We start from the raw sequence: 20,384 nt of genomic DNA, 5'->3' as shown, positions 1-20,384 counted from the left end.
AAAACTTTTAGAAGAAAAGAAAATAAAAACAAATAATAAAAATAAAATCTGTGGGGCTTCCCTGGTGGCGCAGTGGTTGAGAGTCCGCCTGCCGATGCAGGGGACACGGGTTCGTGCCCCGGTCCGGGGAGATCCCACATGCCGCGGAGCAGCTGGGCCCGTGAGCCATGCCGCTGGGCCTGCGCGTCCGGAGCCTGTGCTCCGCAGCGGGAGAGGCCACAGCAGTGAGAGGCCCGCGTACCGCAAAAAAAAAAATAAATAAAAATAAAAAATAAAATCTGTGGGATATAGCTAAAGCAGGGCATAGAGAGAAGTTTGTAACATTAAATGCTTAAAGCAGAAAAGAATAGAGGTCTGAAATCAGCAATTTAGGCTTCTACCATATGAAACTAGAAAAAAAAATACTAGCACATAATAAACCAAAATCAAACAGAAAAAGGAATTAATGAAAATAGCAGAAATCAGTGAAATTGTCAACAAAGGAGAAAAATCGATGAAACTAAAAGCTGGTCTTCTGAAGAGATCAATAAAATTAATAAAACTTCTATCCAGACTAACGAAGATGAAGAGAGAAGACACAAATGACCAACATCAAGACTGTAAGAGTGGGACCCATGTGCTACAACTACTGAGCCTGCGTGCCACAACTACCGAAGCCTGCATACCTAGAGCCTGTGCTCCATAGCACAAGAAGCCACTGCAATGAGAAGCCCACGCACCGCAGTGAAGAGTAGCCCCCAACTTGCTGCAACTAGAGAAAGCCCATGTGCACCAACAAAGACCCAGTGCAGCCAAAAATAAATAATTTTTTTTAAAAAATAGGCCATATTTTATTTTTTAAAAAAAGACTGTAAGAGCGGGAATCACTACAAGACCTACAGAAATTAAAAAGATAATGAGGAAATGCTACTAACAACTCTATATTCATAAATTTGACAACTTAATGAAACGGACCAATTCCTTCAAAGATACAAAACACAGTCAAGAAGAAACAGACTAGTTGAATAGTTCTGTCAGAGAAATTTAATTCATAGAAAACTCCAGGTCCAGATGGTTTCACTAGCAAATTCAACCAAACATTTGGGGAAGAAACAATACTACCCAATCTCTTGCAGAAAATAGAGAAGAAGGGAATACTCCCCAACTCACTTATGAGGTCAGCAATAACCAGATACCAAAACCAGACAAAGGCATTGCAAAAAGAATACTACAGACTAATATTCATTGTGAACACAGATACAAAAAAATTAGAAAACTGAATCCATCAATGTATAAATGAGATAATATATCAGTCAGTGGAGTTTATCCTGAGAATGCAAGGCCACAGATATATTTAACAATCAATCAATGTAATTCACCATACTGACAGACTACAGAAGAAAACTACATGATCATTTAAATAGATGAAGAAAAAGCATTTGACAAAATTCAACCTCCGTTCATTATAAAAACTGTTGGCAAACTATAAAATATAAGGAACTTCTTTAATGCAATAAAAAAAGGCATCTACAAAAACCTACAGTGAACATCATAGTTAATGGTGAAAGACTGATTTCTTTCTCCCAAAGATCAAGAACATGTTCAGGATGTCCACACTCAGCACTCTTATTAAACATTGTATAGGAAGTCCTGTATATTAAGACAGGTATGAAAAAGCATTAGACTGGAAAAGAAGAAATAAAACTATCCTTATTTGCAGATGACATCATTTTCTACATAGAAAATCCTATGGAATCTAATTTTTAAAAACCATTTTTTTTTTGGCCGTGCCACATGGCTTACGGGATCCTAGTTTCCCAACCAGGGATCAAAACTGTGCCCCCTGCAGTGGAATTGTGGAGTCCCAACCACTAGACCACCAGGGAATTCCCATTAAAAAAGTCTTAAAATAAATCAGATTTTATTTTATAATAAATGTGCGGATTTATTATAAATAAATAAATGTGCGGATTTAAGATCAACGTATAAAAAATAACTATTTTTATAATCTACTAATGCATAATTGGAATCTGAAAATTTTAGAAAGTGTCACTTACAATAAATAGCACCCCAAAAAACTTAGGAATAAATCTAACAAAGCAGGATCTATATGCCAAAAACTACACAAGACTAGTGAGAGAAATCAAATGTGTGCATGAATTAAGGCTCAATTGTTAACAGTTTAGTGTTCCTCAAATTGCCACAGATTCAAGGAAATCAAAATCCCAGAAGGATTTTTTTGTAGATACCAACAGCTGACTTGAACATTTAAATGCAAATGGAAAGGAACTAGAATAGGCAAAACAATTTTGAAAAAGAACAAATTTGGAAGACTCACACTGCCTTATTTCATTCAAGATTTACTGTAAAGCTATAGCAATTAAGACAGTGTGGTACTGGTGAAAGCATAAACACATAGATCAATGTGACAGAATTGAGAGTCCAGAAATAGATTCACACAAATATGAACTCACACAATTAATTTTTGACAAAGGTGCAAAAAGCACTCAGTGGAGAAAGGACTGTCTTTTCAACAAATGTGTTGGAAAAGCTGGACTTCTATGTGCAAAAAAATTAACTTCAACCCATACCACATATCTTATACCAAAAAAAAAAAAAAAAAAAAATCAAAAGGGACCCTAGACTTAAATGTAAAATGCAAAATTCTAAAATTCCTAGAAGAAAACAGGAGAAAATTTTTGTGACTATGGGCTAGGCGAAGATTTCTTAGGATACAAAAAGTGCAAATCATAAAAGGAAAATTGGATAAACTAGACCTTGCTGCAATTTAAAACTTCTGCCCTTCAGAAATATTTAAGGGCTGTGGGAATTTAGAGGATATGAGCACTAATTCTGCCAGGAGTAACTTCCACAAAGTGACTTTGAAGATGGTCTTCAAAGATAACTAAGTGTCTGCTGGGCTAAAAAATCAAGAGGAAGGCCTAGGTAGAAAAAAACCTGCCCAAAAGGAGCACAATTGTGACAGGGGCTCACAGGTCCAAGGAACAATGAGAAATTCAGTTGTCACAGAAGAGGGAAAGTGGAAAGGGTGGAGCAAGAGTGAAACATGGAAAGGGAGAATTTTTACACATTATAATTTTTTCCCATGGAGCAACAAGAAGCATTTCAAAGCAGAGAAGTAACAATTGGTTTTCCTTTTTTATAAAGTATGATGACAATGCGGAGGACGGACTGGTGTAGAGACTGATGGGAAGGATTCTAATGAGAAGTCCGTTGCAATAGTCCAAGCAAGAGATGATGAGTTCTCACAGATGAGGAGGCAATGGGGATGGTAAAGGGAGAACTTCAAAGACCTATTTGTAAGGATCGGGTTGATGGTGGTGATTTTTAACTAAAAATGAGATAATAACTGTTGTCTGGAAGAAACTAGTTCTAGATTCATGTTTTATAACAGAGATTATAAAATGTTTGCTCTAGGAACATAGGAGGGAATATAACAGTAATTGCAAAGAACTCTGAATTGGGGGAATAGAGTGTAAAACCTTACTAGGATTAGCCACATCTCTAATGTTTTGACTCTAACAATGATTTTCCATTATGCTAATTTCCTTGTATAACGAAATGAGAATTCTTTGCAAATGTTTTAGCAGAAATTTATGCTGATAGAGTATTTGGGATACCAGCTGTTTCATATTACTCTAGTAGTTAAAAAGGTAGTCTCAAATCTGGAGAGAAGCTGAAAAGTACATCACAAAACAAGGTTTTACTCATAAAGCACCACTCTATTCATACAAAAGAGGTAGGCAGGGGCTTCCCTGGTGGTGCAGTGGTTAAGAATCCTCCTGCCAATGCAGGGAACACGGGTTCAAGTCCTGGTCTAGGAAGATCCCACATGCCATGGAGCGACTAAGCCCGTGCACCAGAACTACTGAGCCTGCAAGCCACAACTACTGAGGCCACGTGCCACAACTACTGAAGCCTGCACAGGTGTGCTCCGCAACAAAGACAAGCCACTGCAATGAGAAGCCCGTGCAGCGCAACGAAGGGTAGCCCCCGCTCACTGCAACTAGAGAAAAGCCCGCATGCAGCAACAAAGACCCAACGCAGCCAAACAATTAATTATTAAAAAAAAAAAAAAAAAAAAAAGGAGGAAGGTAGGAATACAGATTCTAGAACCAGATAAACCTGAGTTTGGATTTCAGCTCTTCCATTTACTGACTGTATGGACCTGGAAAATTCATTTAGTCTGTTCTATCATCTGTATATTGGAGATAACAAAGCACATCTTACAGCATTGCTAATAGTTCCTGGCACAGAGGTGGTAGCTATTTTATTGTTATAAGTATGTTTTTCCTTAGCATGATTCTTTTTTAAAGCTTTTTTTTCCCAAATTTATTTATTTTATTTTTATTTATTTTTGGCTGTTGGGCCTTTGTTGCTGTGCGCGGGTTTTCTCTAGTTGTGGCGACTGGGGGCTACTCTGTGTTGCAGTGTGCAGGCTTTTCATTGTGGTGGCTTCTCTTGTTGTGAAGCACGGGCTCTAGGTGCGCGGGCTTCAGTAGTTGTTGCTCGCAGGCTCAGTAGTTGTGGCTCGTGGACTCTAGAGCGCAGGCTCAGTAGTTGTAGCACACGAGCCCAGTTACTCTGCGGCATGTGGGGTCCTCCCGGACCAGGGCTCGAACTCTTGTCTCCTGCATTGGTAGGCGGATTCCTAACCACTGCACCACCAGGGAAGCTGAGTATGCTCTTTAAAATAGTAACTTTTATACTACTTGTCAATCATTTACATAAGGCAGTGCTTCTCAAAACAGTTCCTCGAAATGTTCCCTTAACTACAGAATAAAGTGAAACACACACCCAAGGATTTGGGCATATATTTTGGAACCAGCAAAAATTTTTTTTTTTTTTTTTGTGGTACACGGGCCTCTCACTGTTGTGGCCTCTCCTGTTGCGGAGCACAGGCTCCGGACGCCTAGGCTCAGCAGCCACGGCTCACGGGCCCAGCCGCTCCGCGGCATGTGGGATCTTCCTGGACCGGGGCACGAACCCGTGTCCCCTGCATCGGCAGGCGGACTCTCAACCACTGTGCCACCAGGGAAGCCCCAGCACAAAATTTTTAAAGTTTTAACTTAATTATATTAATCTGCATGCTGCACACAAAATAACCATACTTAATAGTAAAATGTTAATCTTTAGGCAAAATTAGCATACCAAGAAAATATGCCAGTTTATATAACAACATGGCCCTCAATACAATGCCTCATATCCATAAGCCACTTCAAGATGTCTCAGGTTAGAAAAGTCTGGATAGTGCACTATGTAAATGATGCTGCATGTGGTAAAAAGCTGAGAAAAACCAGAACTACTCAGCCTAAAACCCAGAACTTTCCTATAGGCAAGGAACATTTAAAAAAATAAGTCTCCTTATTTAATAAGGAGATACCTACCTATGCATTTTGTCCTGAAAAATGCAGACCTGCTTCAAGCTAAGAAAGCATAAAACTTGGTATAGAGCCAGAAAAATTAAAGTGGAAAGCCATAATTATGAATCTAAATTTTAAAACTTTACCTGTTTTCTTCTTTTTATCAGAAGTGGCATCCGAAGTATTTAAGGTAGTGGAGGTGCTTTTATAAATATCACGACTGCATACTCCAGGATCATCTTCATCAGAAGAAAGTGAAGATAAATGTTCCGAGTTTTTAAGTTCGTTATCAGCTTTTTCTGACGGACTGTTACCCCCAGTTTCAGACACTAAAGGTGTGGGTGTTGCACATGCAGTCTTTGGAAGTGGTGGGGGACAAAATGTACGAACGGTCTGGGTTCCTGGTCGTCTAGTCCTGTTAGGCATTCGTACAGCAAGAGTGGAAAACTGCTGCTTGGGCCCAGATTTCAGAAAATCTAAGAAAGAGGCAATGAATCCGGTTTTGACTTCTGGCTGTTTTTCCTCTACTTCTTTGATCTTCTGTCTCATTTTTTCTTGATGCTGATAACCATCATGGCAGCTTTCTGAGGAAGGGGGAGTATACGGCAAATATATATCTGTTCCCCTTGGATTCTGGCGTTTGCCTTGGGCGGGTCTTTTCAGCTGTTTTTGATTACTGTTGTCTTCCTCTTTAGTTTGCCCTTTTCCTTTAGTTTTCTTCTTCTGAAGGTTAAAATGCATTAAATCTTGGTTTTCCTCTTCAATCTTGACGCTGATTGGCTCCCCAGGTTGGGCCATGGCCAACAGTGCAAGTGTACTCCTAGTCGGGTTCATTGACACACCACTGTCATCACCCCCTAAAGTGAATTCACTCTCCGATGTAGCACTCTCTCCACTTATACTTCTACTACTAGAAACAAACTCTTGATTTCTGTTATTATTTAATGTACTATCAACAGGTACTTCGCTATCTTCTTCAGGTTCATGATTGGTAGCAGACTGTTTCTTGAATGGGCCAGAACTTTGCTCCTGGACTTCATGACCCGGCCCAACCACTGGTGAAGTTACTTTAGAAGCTTTAGTTTGACCAGGTGTTTCAATGTGCTGTTGATCAAGAGTCATCTTTGACTGAAGAGTAGGTACTGGTGAAAGGTTTACAGTAACTTGATTTCCATTTAAGGAAATATCATTTATATTCGGTGGCTTTCCTACTGTAGCTGCTATGGAGTTAAAATCTGACGTCACATGCCCGACATCTAATGATTGCTGAAAATGAGATTTAGAATCACCATCTTCAACAGCAGGAATGGTTTCATTTGAAGTTGACTTGGAAAAATCAGAAGGTGTGACCCCACAAGCTGCTGCTGTAGCTGCTAAGATATCATCTACATTTGATAAAATATTTCTTTCATCACTGAGGAGCATTGCCTCTGGGAAACATATTGATCCAAGAGAAACAAAATGATTCTTTGAATCATGTTGATTTGTTTCACTAAAATGGCCCTTTGTTGTTAGATGTTGTTGTAATGGTTTTGAAGACTCAGAGAGGTCCATTTTCATAATTTCAGAATTTTGAGGATGGAGTTGCTGCTGAGAATGATCGCCATTGCTCTGAATAATATGACCATCCATTTGAAGGAAAGGATGTACTATTTGTTGAGGACTTTGAACACGCTGTACTTGTAGAGATGCCTTTACTTGTCCTAAACTGGCCTGTAGTATTGACTGCTGAAGAATTTGTAAATCACAGGCAGAATCTAAAAGGACCTGTGTATTAGGAAGAGATGCCTGATGGCCATGCCCTAAAGCATTATTTGGAATTTGAATCTGAGATGAGGCATTAATTATTTGATCATGCTGCTCCTGGACCTTGGCTTCATGTACCTTCTGTATAAGAGAATGCTGCTGGTTTAGGTCTTTAGTATTCAACCTTATTTGTGGAGTTTGCATTAAATTAGTTGTCTTCTTTATATCAAGGGTTGCTGCATTATTGACTTGGCCAACTTGTTGGTTAAGCTGTGCCACTGAACCAACTATGTTTTCTTCTTTTTTTGACTCCTGTAGAACAATCCCAACAACTTGATCTTCAAGATGGGAATTACTTCTGATTATGCTCTGGGAATATCTGTCATCTGTCTTTGACACCTTATAAGCTGACTCTGGAACATTAATTTCCCCATCAGATAGCCTTTGGGTTGATGACTCAAGAGATACTTGCGGCTGTAATACCTGTAACTCTTGCATTGGAAAATCATCCCCTTGCTTTGAAGATGTATACACATTTGAGTCAAGTTTTCTTTCAGCGTAAGACTTTGGATCAGGGGAAGGTATGTTATTCTGTAATGTCTGACAATGTGTAGAAGACGCAAAAGATGATGACTGGACAACAGGCAAAAACTTTTGGGACTGGGGAGATGATGACCCTTGAGTCTGAGCATTTTGGGAAGAATGCATAGAAATATAATTCTGAGTTGGGCTAGAATCTGGCATATTCTGAGCCCGAGAGGCAGAAGAATAAGAAAGAGAAGGGGCTGTTAATGTTAGGGACTGCCCTGAAGCATAGCTTTCTGAAGGACTAACAACTGACAAAACTTGTGACTGAGATGAGTAGCTAACCTGTGTCTGACTAACTGGTGATAAACCCTGAGAGTGACCAGATGAGTAGCTCTGAGACTGGCTAACTGAAGACAGATCTCTTGTTTGAGCAGGGTAATTCTCATTTGTAACTGACGATAATACCTCTTGCTGATCAGAAGAATAATTAAGTGTTGGATTTTCAGAAGTTATAGTCTGAGATGACCCAGAAAAAGTCAATGTTTTATATAAAGATGGCAACTTCTCAACTTTGCTGGACCTATAAACATGTGAATGAACAATAGATGGCACATTATGTGGCTGTACTAAACCATAATTTTGAGACTGACTAACTGATAAAAGGCTTGGTAGCTGCGCTGTAGAATAAATTTGTGCTTGGCCTGATATGACAGAACTCTGGTTATGTAAAGGTTTGGAATAGCTTAGTGTTTGCACAGGAGGAATTATACTTTGAGGTTTGGGGGACTTGGCTGATGTTAGTGGTTGTTTTGTAGAACAGCTTTTTACTTTTGTAGTAGAAGGAGGATACCCTGATGATGGAATTGCAGATGAATAGGACTGAGCAAGTCCCACTGAGACCTGGGATGTCTTCTGTTGCAATCCTCCATTGCTCACCTGAGTAGAATCTCCAATTGGGTTACAGGATAAAGATGACTGCCTGCTTGTTTCCTGAAAATTAACCACACTTGCATTTGATAGATAACTGTGTAAGGAATGCTGTGAACCAGTCAGTTGTGCCTGAATAGACTGAGTACCTGAAGGCCGCTGATGGTGTTTAATAACACTACATTCTCGAAGAAGAGCTCTTTCAATGGAAGCAGTAGAACTAGTAAAGAGAGTTGAACCGTAGGCTTGAGGAGTTTGCTGGGCTCCTCCAAGTGCTGAAGGCAACAAACTAAATTGAGGTTGTAAAAGATGGGGTGCAGACTCTTGAGCTGAGCGGTATGTTGAAGACTGAGGTGGTATGCTGTTACTTATCGCAGAACTGCCCAGGCGCTCAAATGCCAAAGCGGTTGGAACAGTTCCCTGGGAAGTCTTGATTTGCAGCAAAGGATCATGAGGATTTAAAATTCCATTGGATGTAGTGTTAAAAGTTGAATCCTGAAGCACCAAAGGTGAGGTGGTGGCAAAGTTTCTATTGCTGAAGGTGGTGGGATGCTGATAAGCAGGGAGGGCAGAGGGTGGAAGTGCTCCAGTGGTTGGCAAAGGTCCAGTAACAAACAGCTCAGTTGCTGCTGAGGAATGCATACCTATGAAAAGAAAACAAATATGCTCATGCAGTTACAGCACAAACACTTGTATCTGCTTTCATAATACAGACTTATAAAACTTACATAACCTTCAATCCATCAAAATCTCTTTAAAACTGAAAAGCCTGACAAATTAGTTCTGCACATAAATTTTCAAAAATACATTTCAAAATAGCTAGCTTTCATAAGGCAGGAACAAAATTACAAAGGTATCAGCAATTCATATGTATGACTGTTACAAATATGAGATTATACATATATATAGTCAGATAAGGTCATTTGATAATTAAGAAAACAGTGAAAATGTACATAATCTCTAATGATTAATTTCCCTTGAAATCCCAATGCAAAATACCAACGGACAAACTAAAGTGTTCATAACATTAAAATTGAAACTGAACTGCCTACATTTAACATAATAAATCTGAAAATAATAGTGAGATTAATAGTGCAGCTTCTTTTATCAAAATAAATGCATTTTTTAAATTCCTTGCATTTCAAGTTTTGACTTCCTATGAACAACTTCTCATAACAATAGATGCATGCTTATCAAAAGAAGCTGATCAGAAATTAATAAAAGCACTGTCAAGAAGAGAGTATTACCACTTCAGGACAGCATTCTTGCCACATATGGCAAAAGTAAAAACTTGTTATACCCATGCGATCCAAAAGTTCCATTTCTAGAAATTTACCCTATGGAAATAAGTGGACACAAAGATTCAAACAAGACATTCATTATAGTTATTGTGAATAACAGGTAGAAACAACCTAAATATCCATCAAGAGGAGACTGGTAAAATAATTATGGCATATCCTAATAATACTGATGCTATAAACATTGCTTAGGTGGATATACAAAAAAAGTTTTGATGTACAAAGATATTAAAGAAGAGTAAATACCAAACTGTTAACTCTTCTCTAAAAAGGGGGACTGTAATTAGGAACTATCACTTTCCATTCTATACACCTTTTTATTGTTTACATTTAAAAAATTTTATCTTATATTGGAGCACCACTGATTAACAATGTTGTGTTAGTTTCAGGTGTACAACAAAATGATTCAGTTATACATATACATGTAGCTATTCTTTTTCAAATTCTATTCCTATTTAGGTTATTACAGAACACTGAGCAGCGTTCCCTTTGCTGTACAGTAGGTCCTTGTTGGTTATCTATTTTAAATATACCAGTGTGTACATGTCAATCCCGAACTCCAAGTCTATCCCTCCCCTCTACTCTTCCTCCCTGGTAACCATAAGTTCGTTCTCTAAGTCTGTTTACATATGTTTTAGTGAATTTCCTTTAAAAAAAATTCTTTTTCATTTTGGAAAAATTGGGAAAAAAGATTCTCTGGCCCTTTTCAAAAATATTCTTCTTTCAACTCTTTCCATTAAATGTCAAAAAAGTGGGAATTCCCCGGCGGTCCAGTGGTTAGGACTCGGCACTTTCACTGCTGGGGCCCAGGTTCAATCCCTGGTCAGGAAACTGAGATCCCACAAGCCTCGCAATGCAGACAGAAAAAGGATTACCATTACAAGGACAGAAAATATCTAGCTACTCTTGAAGGAAAAAACATTAGAAAAACTTTAATTCTAAACATTAGAATTAATGTTTAAAATAATGTAATTATAGAAACTGAGATAGAAAGTCTAACTCAATACATGTAATGTAAAATTATTCCAGGAAGCAAAAAATGAAGCTATTGCGTAGTTTTATTTTTTTAATATTTATTTATTTATTTGGCTGCATTGGGTCTTAGTTGCAGCACACGGTATCTTTTTTTTTTTTTTTTTTTTTTGCGGTACGCAGGCCTCTCACTGTTGTGGCCTCTCCCGTTGCGGAGCACAGGCTCCGGACGCGCAGGCTCAGCAGCCATGGCTCACGGGCCCAGCCGCTCCGCGGCATGTGGGATCCTCCCAGACCGGGGCACGAACCCGTGTCCCCTGCATCGGCAGGCGGACTCTCAACCACTGCGCCACCAGGGAAGCCCAGCACATGGTATCTTTTATTGTGGCGCATGGGCTTCTCTCTAGTTGTGGCCCGTGGGATCTCTAGTTGCGGCGTGTGGGCTTAGTTGCCCAACCAGGGATTGAACCTGCATCCCCTGTGTTGGAAGGTGGATTCTTAACCACTGGACCACCAGGGAAGTCCCCTACTGTGTTTTTTAATACTGTTTTATTTCACAGTAAAACATTATTTCTTTGGAAGCAGAAAAAATGTTTCTAAGACATACTGAGAAGCTCTATTAATGGAGTTTATATCAGAATGTAAAATATTATTTCCTATAGCTATTACTTAAAAATATATTCTTTAAAATGAAACCTTAAAAAAAAAACTAACCTTTCTGTCATCCGGCAAAAAATAAAAGTATATACAAACACTTTTGGGGTGGGGGAACAGTTGAAAAATGAAATAAGAAAAATAAAACAGAAAACTACATAATAGGACTTCCCTGGTGGTGCAGTGGTTGAGAATCTGCCTGCCAGTGTAAGGGACATAGGTTCGAGCCCTGGTCTGGGGAAGATCCCACATGCCGCAGAGCAACTAAGCCTGTGTGCCGCAACTACTGAAGCCCACACACCTGGAGCCCATGCTCCGCAACAAGAGAAGCCACCACAATGAGAAGCCCGCGCACTGCAACAAAGAGTAGCCCCTGCTCACCCCAACTAGAGAAAAAGCCCATGCACAGTAACGAAGACCCAACGGAGCCAAAAATAAAAGTAAATAAATAAATTTTAAAAAGAAAAGTACATAATATATCAACTTGGAATGGCTTTTATTAAAGATTGACTTACTCTGTTCAGTTAAGGATAACTTTACATAACTCTAATGATGAAATCAGTTCCAAGATTGTTTTTTTTTACTATACCACACCTATCCAGCCCAAAGTCACTAAAAGAAATGAAATTTAATCTTTCACCAACTGCCCCCCACAAAAGATAAATATGTGAAGTGATAGCTGTGTTAATTAACCAGATGTGGGGATTCTTTCAAAATGTAAATGTATATCAAATCACCACAATGTACACCTTAAATATCTTACAGTTTTATATGTCAATTACACCTCTATAAAGGTGAAATAGGAAAAAAAAATTTAATCTTTCCTCCTCTCAAGTAAACAAGTAACTACTTAAATTGCTAGATAAAAACTTGATATCTAGGATTTATCTTTAACAATTACCTACCTTCTTCAACTTGCTAGTTTTCATCAGAGTGCTAAAACCGAATTTCTGCTAGTAACAATTTCTTGAATTTTGTCCACCTTAAAATAGTGAAAAATTCCAGGTTTTAAAGTTCACTGGAAAATCAATAATTAACATCACTCTCAGCCACACTACTATAATGACAAGATTATCAAAAGTGAAATTTTATCCATATTTTTAAAGGACTTAAAAATTCTGAGAACAAAGAATCACCTGTCTGCCAGGATGGGGCCCTGAATTGTGGTAAAAGAGTAGTTCCTGAAGAAGCAGCCTGAGCAGTTCGGGATTCAACAGCAGAGAGAAAATTCATCACTGAAGATTCTTTAGTGTTAGTGCTGGCATTGTTCACACTAGTATCAAATATTCCAGAAAGACCTACATTTGAAGATAAAATGTATCCCAAAGTAAAAATATATGTTAATATAAAATGATATTCCGGATCCTATTTTAAAAAGGAATCTCTGACATTTGAGGCCAGAAGTTCTACAACCCTAAACTGTTTTATTATGAATAGCAACAAATATTAATTTGCTCAAGCATAATTATAATTTAAAATCTACAGAGATGCATGAAAAAGAGATCTCCCTACTAATTATACAGATATTCCCTAGCAGTAAAAGACAAAGCTTTTAATCTCATTTTCATTTTAACATTTCCCATGAGACTGTTATGTTCCGTATACTTTCATAACCCAACATGTGAAGATTGATTTTTCTTCTTATTCACTAAATGTACCCAGATTTGTGGTATATTTCATAAGAGAATTTTTACCGGTTGGCTGAGGTGTGGCAGCATATCCAGGAAGCTGATGAGAGGCTGCAAAAGTCTGTCTCTGAAGGAGATCTGCTTCAGAGTGAGAAGGATGTCCTTCTTCATAGCTTAAACTAGAGGATGATAAAAATAAATGACAAAAAACAGAGCTCAAACCAGATGATCAAAAAATTTCTAGGAGAGCAATTATCAAAAGTAGCATAAGTCTTTGACTAAATTCCTGACCTACAGATCAAGAGATCAAACACAGTCTGACAATACTGTCAAAATGCGGGGGAACATACTGAAGACACACTGGGAAGAAAAATAATACACAGTATTTTTCTTAGTTCAACTTTACCTACAACAAAGTCCTTTTACTGGAAGAGGTAGCATGGTACATTGGGAAGAGCAATATCCTGGAAAATAGGAGAGCTGAATTCACTGTCCAAGTGCTACTACTGGCTTACCATGTGATTTCAGTAAGTGACTCTATTACTGTTGGACTTATTTCCTCACCTGTATGAATAAGGGACCCAGATAGGATAATCTCTAAAGTCCCTCTAATTCTAACAGTCTCTGGAATATAGTAGACAGTTCAAATGAATTGAAAATTAACACTATTTCCCAATAACTCTTCTAGAAAATTTCAAGCTTATACATCTTGAGAGTAATTCAGAACAAGATATTTTTCTCCCCTTGATTTTTATTCTGAATATTTTAAACCCACAGAAAAACTGAAACAGTACAATGAATAACCTGTATACCCATCACTTAAGTTTTAACAACTGTTAACATTTTGTTATATTTGTTTTATCTTTATACACAGACATATATACTCCTTTCTTTTAATCTACTTGAAAATAACTTGTGGACATCATGAAACTGTATCCTTAAATAATTCAGTTGCATCTCCTAGGAATAGGACATTCAGCTGTATAACCAAGTATCATTATTAGACTTGAAGAAATTCAACACTGTCATTATAACATGTAATACAGAGGTCACATTCCAATTTTCCTCAATTGTCAAAATGTTTGATATTTTAAAGCTTTCTGTAGGATTCAATCAAAATTCAACAATTACATTTGGTTATGTCTCTTTACATTTAGAACACTGCCTCCACTCTGCCTCTAATGCCAAACCCCTTTTGCTGACTCCATGGACATGGACTTTTTATTTTGAGGAGTCAGTTGAATGTCAGTTGAAGTCAGTTGAATGTACGCTGTCCCAAATTCTGGATTTGTCTGATTGCTACTTCATGAGAAATACATAATGATGCTTCGTAATTCTTATTGCACTCATGAGGACACACATAATGTCAGTCTGTCTCACTGGTGATGCTAAACTTGAAGTGGTTAAGGTACTGTCAGATCTCTCAATGTAGTTATTTCTTCTCTTTGAAATAAGTATGCAATTGTGAGGTGTTACTTAAGACAGTGTCAGTATCTTGTCCCAACAGCCAATGGTTTCAAACACCCTGCATTCATGATCTTCATTTCAATTATTGCACTGAAGATTAGAAACAGTAGTGTTCTAATTACACTACCTTCCATATTTAAAAGTTAGCATTCTTCTATAAAATAAAAATTAGCTTTTCCCCCCTTTTCTCTCTCTTATCTACATACGTACTTAAATATAATATATAAAATATATACTAACGTTTTTTAATGTATATACGTTATGCTTAAAAAAATATCATCGTAGACTCTTCATATTTAATTTATAGTGTCCCTTCAATCTTGTTTCCTTTTGACATATCCTCCTTGGTGCTCAGACACATTTTTACCTCCTAGAACAAGATGCTTCAGGTTCACCTTGTTTTTTTTAACCCTGTACCACACCTGAAATCAACCATTTCCACTAGGGGTTTTTTAGTGGGCAGTGGCATTTTGAAACCAAGATCTGGGTGTCAGGTGTATTCAATGCCTGAGGTGTCACTGCTTCTAGGCCCTTTAAGTGGACAAAGCTAGGAAATACATGTCTTTTTAAAAACATGAGTTCATAATGACAACTCTAACTCAAATCTAATGTAGTATTCCTCACCTTCCTCCATTTCACATTTATTTCCCTTTTCCTACCGTCAGAATCCCAGTTCACAACTATTGATACATCAACATATTTACTTATTAGTTCTATCCGAAAATACTGTAACACAACCTCTTTCAAAAACAAAACCACCAAGTAAAGTTAAGTATTTCTTCACAGTACTTTCTGTCTCAAGATCATGTCCCATTAAGTATATACAGTTAGAATACTGATTCGAAAGTTAAGTAAATGATTGTTTTAGTTTGAAGATTCAATTTTAGGATTAATTTTAAATCTATTTTAAACTTTATAAATCAACTTATTAAGGTGTAAGTTACATACAGTAAAGTGCACCCATTTTAAGTGTACAGTTCAATGTGTACACATTTTTCGATAAATGTACACACCAGTATAACCATAATCCCAACCAACTTGCAGAACATTTCCATCACAACAGAAGGCTTCTCATGCCCCTTTGCAGTCAATATCTTTTTCATATCACCTCTGGCCCCAGACAACCACTGAGAAACCTAATGTTATGAAAATTTAGGCTTGCTTGTCCTAGAATATAAATGGAATCATACAGTCTGTACTCTTTTGTGTCTGGCTATTTTTCGTTTCAGCATAATGTTTCTGAGATACAACCATACTGTTGCATACATAAGTAGGTCATTCCTTTTCATTGAATTATATGAATTTATCACAATTATGTTTATCCATTCACTTACTGATGAACATTTGGATTGTTTTTAGTTAGTATGAATAAATGTACTATGAACATTTTGTATACGAGTCTTCTGTGGACATATACTTTCATTTCTCTAAGTTAAATATCTAGGAATGAATTACTAGGTGATAAGGTAGGTGCACGTACCATTTTACATCAGCATCAGTAATTAATCAACATTCCGTTTTTCCTTTACATCCTTGTCACCACACGATCTTTTCAGTCTTCTTAATTTTAGCTATTCTAGGTAGGTTAAGTGGTATCTCACTGTGGTTTAATTTGCATTTCCCTAATAACAAATGATGAGGAGCATCTTCGTATATGCTTATAGACTATTCTTGTAACTTCTTTTGTGAAGTTTGTTCAAAGATTTTGCCCTTTAAAAAAAATTGGGTTGTTAGCCATCTTACTGGGTTGTAAAAAGTTTTTAAAATACAGTCTGGGACTTCCCTGGTGGGGCACTGGTTAAGAATCCTCCTGCTAATGGGGATATGGGTTCAATCCCTGGTCTGGGAATATCCCACATGCCGCGGAGCAACTAAGGCCATGCGCCACGACTACTAAGCCTGTGCTCTAGAGCCCATGCGCCACAACTACTGAAGCCCGCGCACCTAGAGCCCGTGCTCTGCAACGAGAAGCCACCACAGTAAGAGGCCCTCACACCACAACAAAGAGTAGCCCCCGCTCGCCGCAACTAAAGCCCGTGCACAGTAACGAAGACCCAATGCAGCCAAAAAATAAATTAAAATTTTTAAAAAAATAATCAAATGTTTTTAAAATAAATAAATACAGTCTGGATCCACATTTTTTTGGGTCAGATACATGTATTGTGAATGTTTTCTTCCAGGCTGAAGTTCTAACCAATTAATTTAATTGTGGTAAGAGCACTTAACATGAGATCCACCCACTTAAAGTATATAATACAGTATTGTTAACTATGTGCACCATGTTGTACCGCAGATCTGTTCATGAACGATGAAGAGCTTACTCATCTTGCATTAACCAAACCTTTGTACCTGTTGAACAAATAGATACGCCTGTCCTCCTCTGACAGGCTCCCATTTGTAAACTGCGCGGCCAGGTTGCCCACCAGCCCTGGCCGGATGCCGCACTCCATCCTGTCTGCTACTTGGATGAGCTGCCTGGCGATGTCCCAGATGACTTCTTCTTGACTCTCAGAATCTCCCACAGTGGCGCAAGGCAGGTGGGAAAAGACCAGTGCCCTCAAGGCATGGAGTGTGCCCACTTCCAGTAATTCATTATTTTTTATTGTGGAGTAGCACTCCATTATATAGATGTACCAAAGGTTGATGGTTGTTTTAAATCCGTTCATCAGTCAAAGGAACTTTGGGTTTTTTCCTGTTTTGGCAATTATGAATAAAGCTGCTATAAACACATGCCTAAAGTTTAGTCTGAACATAAGTTTTCATTTCACTTGAGTAAATAACTTAGGAGGAAAAAAAAAAAAAAATAACTTAGGAGGGGGATGGCTGAGTTATACGGTAATATGTTAACTTTAGAGACACTACTTGTTTTCCAAAGTAGCTATACCTCTTTGCATTCCCATCAATAATGTACGTCTGGTCTAGTTACTCTGCATCCTCACTGGCACCAAGTATTTTAAGTTTGTAAGTTGTTTCTTTTCCTTTTCTTTAAAAAAATTTGAGCTATTCTAATTGGTGTGCAGTGGTATCTCACTGTGGTTTTAGTTAGCATTTCCTTAATAACTAACAATGTTGGGCATCATTTGTTTATCTACCATGCAGAAATATTCTTTGGTAAAGTATCCACTCAAATCTTTTCCCATATTTTACTGGGTTGTTTGTTTTCTTATTAATGAGTTTTAGGAGTTGCCTACATACTCTGGAACCAAATCCTTGGACAGATACATATTTTGTAAACATTTTCTCCCAATCTGTGGCTTTCATTCTCCTAACAATGTATTTAGAAGAGCAAAATAATTTTTTATTTTATGAATTGTACTTTTGATGTTGTAGCTAAGAAATCTTTGCCTAATCCAACATCTCAGAGATTTCTTCTCATGTTTTCTTCTAGAAGTTTTATAGTATTAATATTTCCACTTAGGTCTATGATTCATTTGGAATTCATTTTTTGTACATGTTGTGATGTAAAGCTTGGGATTCATTTTTTTTTAATTTGGATATGCAATTATCCCAGTACTACTTATCACAAAGATTATTTATCTACTGAATCTTTACCTATTGAACCTATCTGAACCTATGTCCAAAAAAGTCAACTAGCCATATATTTGTGGTTCTGTTCTTAACTACTGTGTTACATTGATCCATGTCTGTTCTTAGGCCAATAACACACAGTCTGATAAATGATTCAGGTTGTACAGATTTTCTAATTTTGTTCTTTTTCAAAATGACTTTGTCTATGCCAGGTATTCCCATATAAATTTTAGAGTCAGCCGGTCAATTTCTACAAAAACACTGCAATGACGCTATACATCAACCAGGGCAAACTACCATCTTAAGAGTATTGGGTCTTCTAATCCATGAGTATATCTATTTATTTGGGTCTTTAATTCCTGTCAGCAATCTTTTGTAGTGTTTAGTGTATGATTCTTACAAGTATAAATCCCTAGATATCTCATTTTTCTTTTGTTCTAAATTTTTTTAAATGACAGCTTTATTGATATATAATTCACATACCATAAAGGTCACCCTTTTAAAGTGTACAAATCAGAGCTCTTTTAGAATACTCAGGGTTGTGCAACCATCACCATAATCTAATTTTAGAACACTTCACTGCCTCAAAAATAAACCTGTACCCATTAGCATCACACCCTATATATCCTCCTCTACCCAGTCCCTGGCAATCACTAATTTTTCTGTCTCTATGCATTTGCCCACTTGCAACATTTCATATAAATGGAATCATATTATATTATATGCAGGCTTTTGTGACTGGCTTCTTTCACTTAGCATAATGTTTTCAAGGGTCATCCATGTTACAAACATGGATATATCAGTACTTCATTTCACGGCTGAATAACATTCCATTGTATAGATATACCACATTTTGTTTAGCCATTCATCACCTGATGGACATTGGGTTGTTTCCACTTTTTGGCTATCATGAATTATGTTGTGATGAACATGCATATACAAGTTTATGTGTGGATGTATATTTTTAATACTCTTGGGTATATACCTAGGAGTGGAATTGCTGGGTCTTATGATAACTCCATGTTTCACATTTTGAGGAATGGCCAACTAAACTGGCTGTACCATTTTACATTCCCAGCAACAACGTTTAATGGGTTACAATTTCTCAACATCTTTGCCAATACTTGTTATTGCCTGTGTCTTTACTTTTATCATAATACCCATCCTAGTAGGTGTGAAGTGGTATCTCATTGTGGTTTTGATTTTCATTTACCTAATGATGTTGAGCATCTTTGCATTTTCTTCCTGACCAAACAAACAGAAAGAGAGAGGGGAAAAAACCTTACACTTATGGGGATATGTCAAAGGGACAAAGAGGCAAATTGAAAGAGCTCCCAATGACCAAAACTGGAACATTCTGAGCAAAAAAAATTTAGTAGTATATATCTGTGAGTCCATGCTGATAAATTTAAATGATTAATAAATAAGTGGAGGAGGAAACACAAATCTCCCTTGAAGAATTCTAAATAATTTACGTAGCAACTCTACATTGAAGCAGGTGGGCCATAATCCCCACTCCTTAATGGGCTGCACATAGCAACTTTCTTCCAAAGAGGATAGTATTGAAAGGAGGAAAAAAACAAAAAAAAATAACTTTACAGTGCAGAAACCTGACAAACACTATCTCAGCCAGGTGGTAAAAATCAACATCAACAGTGATAAATCACATTGATAAGATATACCCTTAATATGATGTAACGAAAGTAACACTTTACCTCTATGATCTCCCTCTAGAGAACCCATAACTCCAGTCTGATTATGAGAAAAAAAACATCAGGCAAATTCCAAGAGAAGGACATTCTACAAAATACTTGACCAGCGCTGCTCAAAAATATAAAGGTCATCAGAAACAAGAAAAGTCTGAGAAATTGTGATGGCAAAGAGGAATCTACTGAGACAAGATAAACAAATGTAAAGGGGTATCCCTGGAGAGACCAAAAAAAGACATTAGGTAAAAACTAAGGAAATTTGAATAAACTATGGATTTCAGTTGACTACAATGTATCAGTTAATTACTAGTAACAAATGTACCATAAGAATATAAGAAGTTAATAATAGGGGAAAGTGGGTGAGGGTGTATATGGGAACCCTGTAACTATCTGTAAATCTAAAACAGCTCTCAGGGAATTCCCTGGTAGTCCAGTGGTTAAGACTCCATGCTTTTGCTGCTGAGGGCTGGGGTTCAATCCCTGGCTGGGGAACTAAGATCCCACAAGCCACGTGGCATGGTCAAAAAAAACTCCAAAACCCCACAAAAAACAGAAGAGGCTCTC

General features: G+C 37.5%; 1 protein-coding gene across 4 annotated transcripts in view; it reads right to left on the bottom strand.

Moving 5' to 3' along the window:
* QSER1 (glutamine and serine rich 1) overlaps positions 1-20,384 on the bottom strand; it is a 79,100-nt gene that overhangs the window by 30,554 nt on the left and 28,162 nt on the right. For 3 of the 4 annotated variants that reach the window (XM_065881996.1, XM_065881998.1, XM_065881997.1), the window contains exons 2-4: positions 13,183-13,295; positions 12,625-12,786; positions 5,510-9,208 (exon numbers count right to left, since the gene is read on the bottom strand). In XM_065881996.1, coding sequence (XP_065738068.1) covers positions 5,510-9,208; positions 12,625-12,786; positions 13,183-13,295 — 3,974 coding nt within the window. The remainder of the gene's footprint in view (positions 1-5,509; positions 9,209-12,624; positions 12,787-13,182; positions 13,296-20,384) is intronic. The other variant, XM_065881999.1, reaches the window with a different exon arrangement.

The sequence above is a fragment of the Phocoena phocoena genome, chromosome 8, assembly GCF_963924675.1.
Source record: "Phocoena phocoena chromosome 8, mPhoPho1.1, whole genome shotgun sequence".
Taxonomy (NCBI): domain Eukaryota; kingdom Metazoa; phylum Chordata; class Mammalia; order Artiodactyla; family Phocoenidae; genus Phocoena; species Phocoena phocoena.
This window is presented reverse-complemented; position numbering and strand designations above follow the sequence as displayed.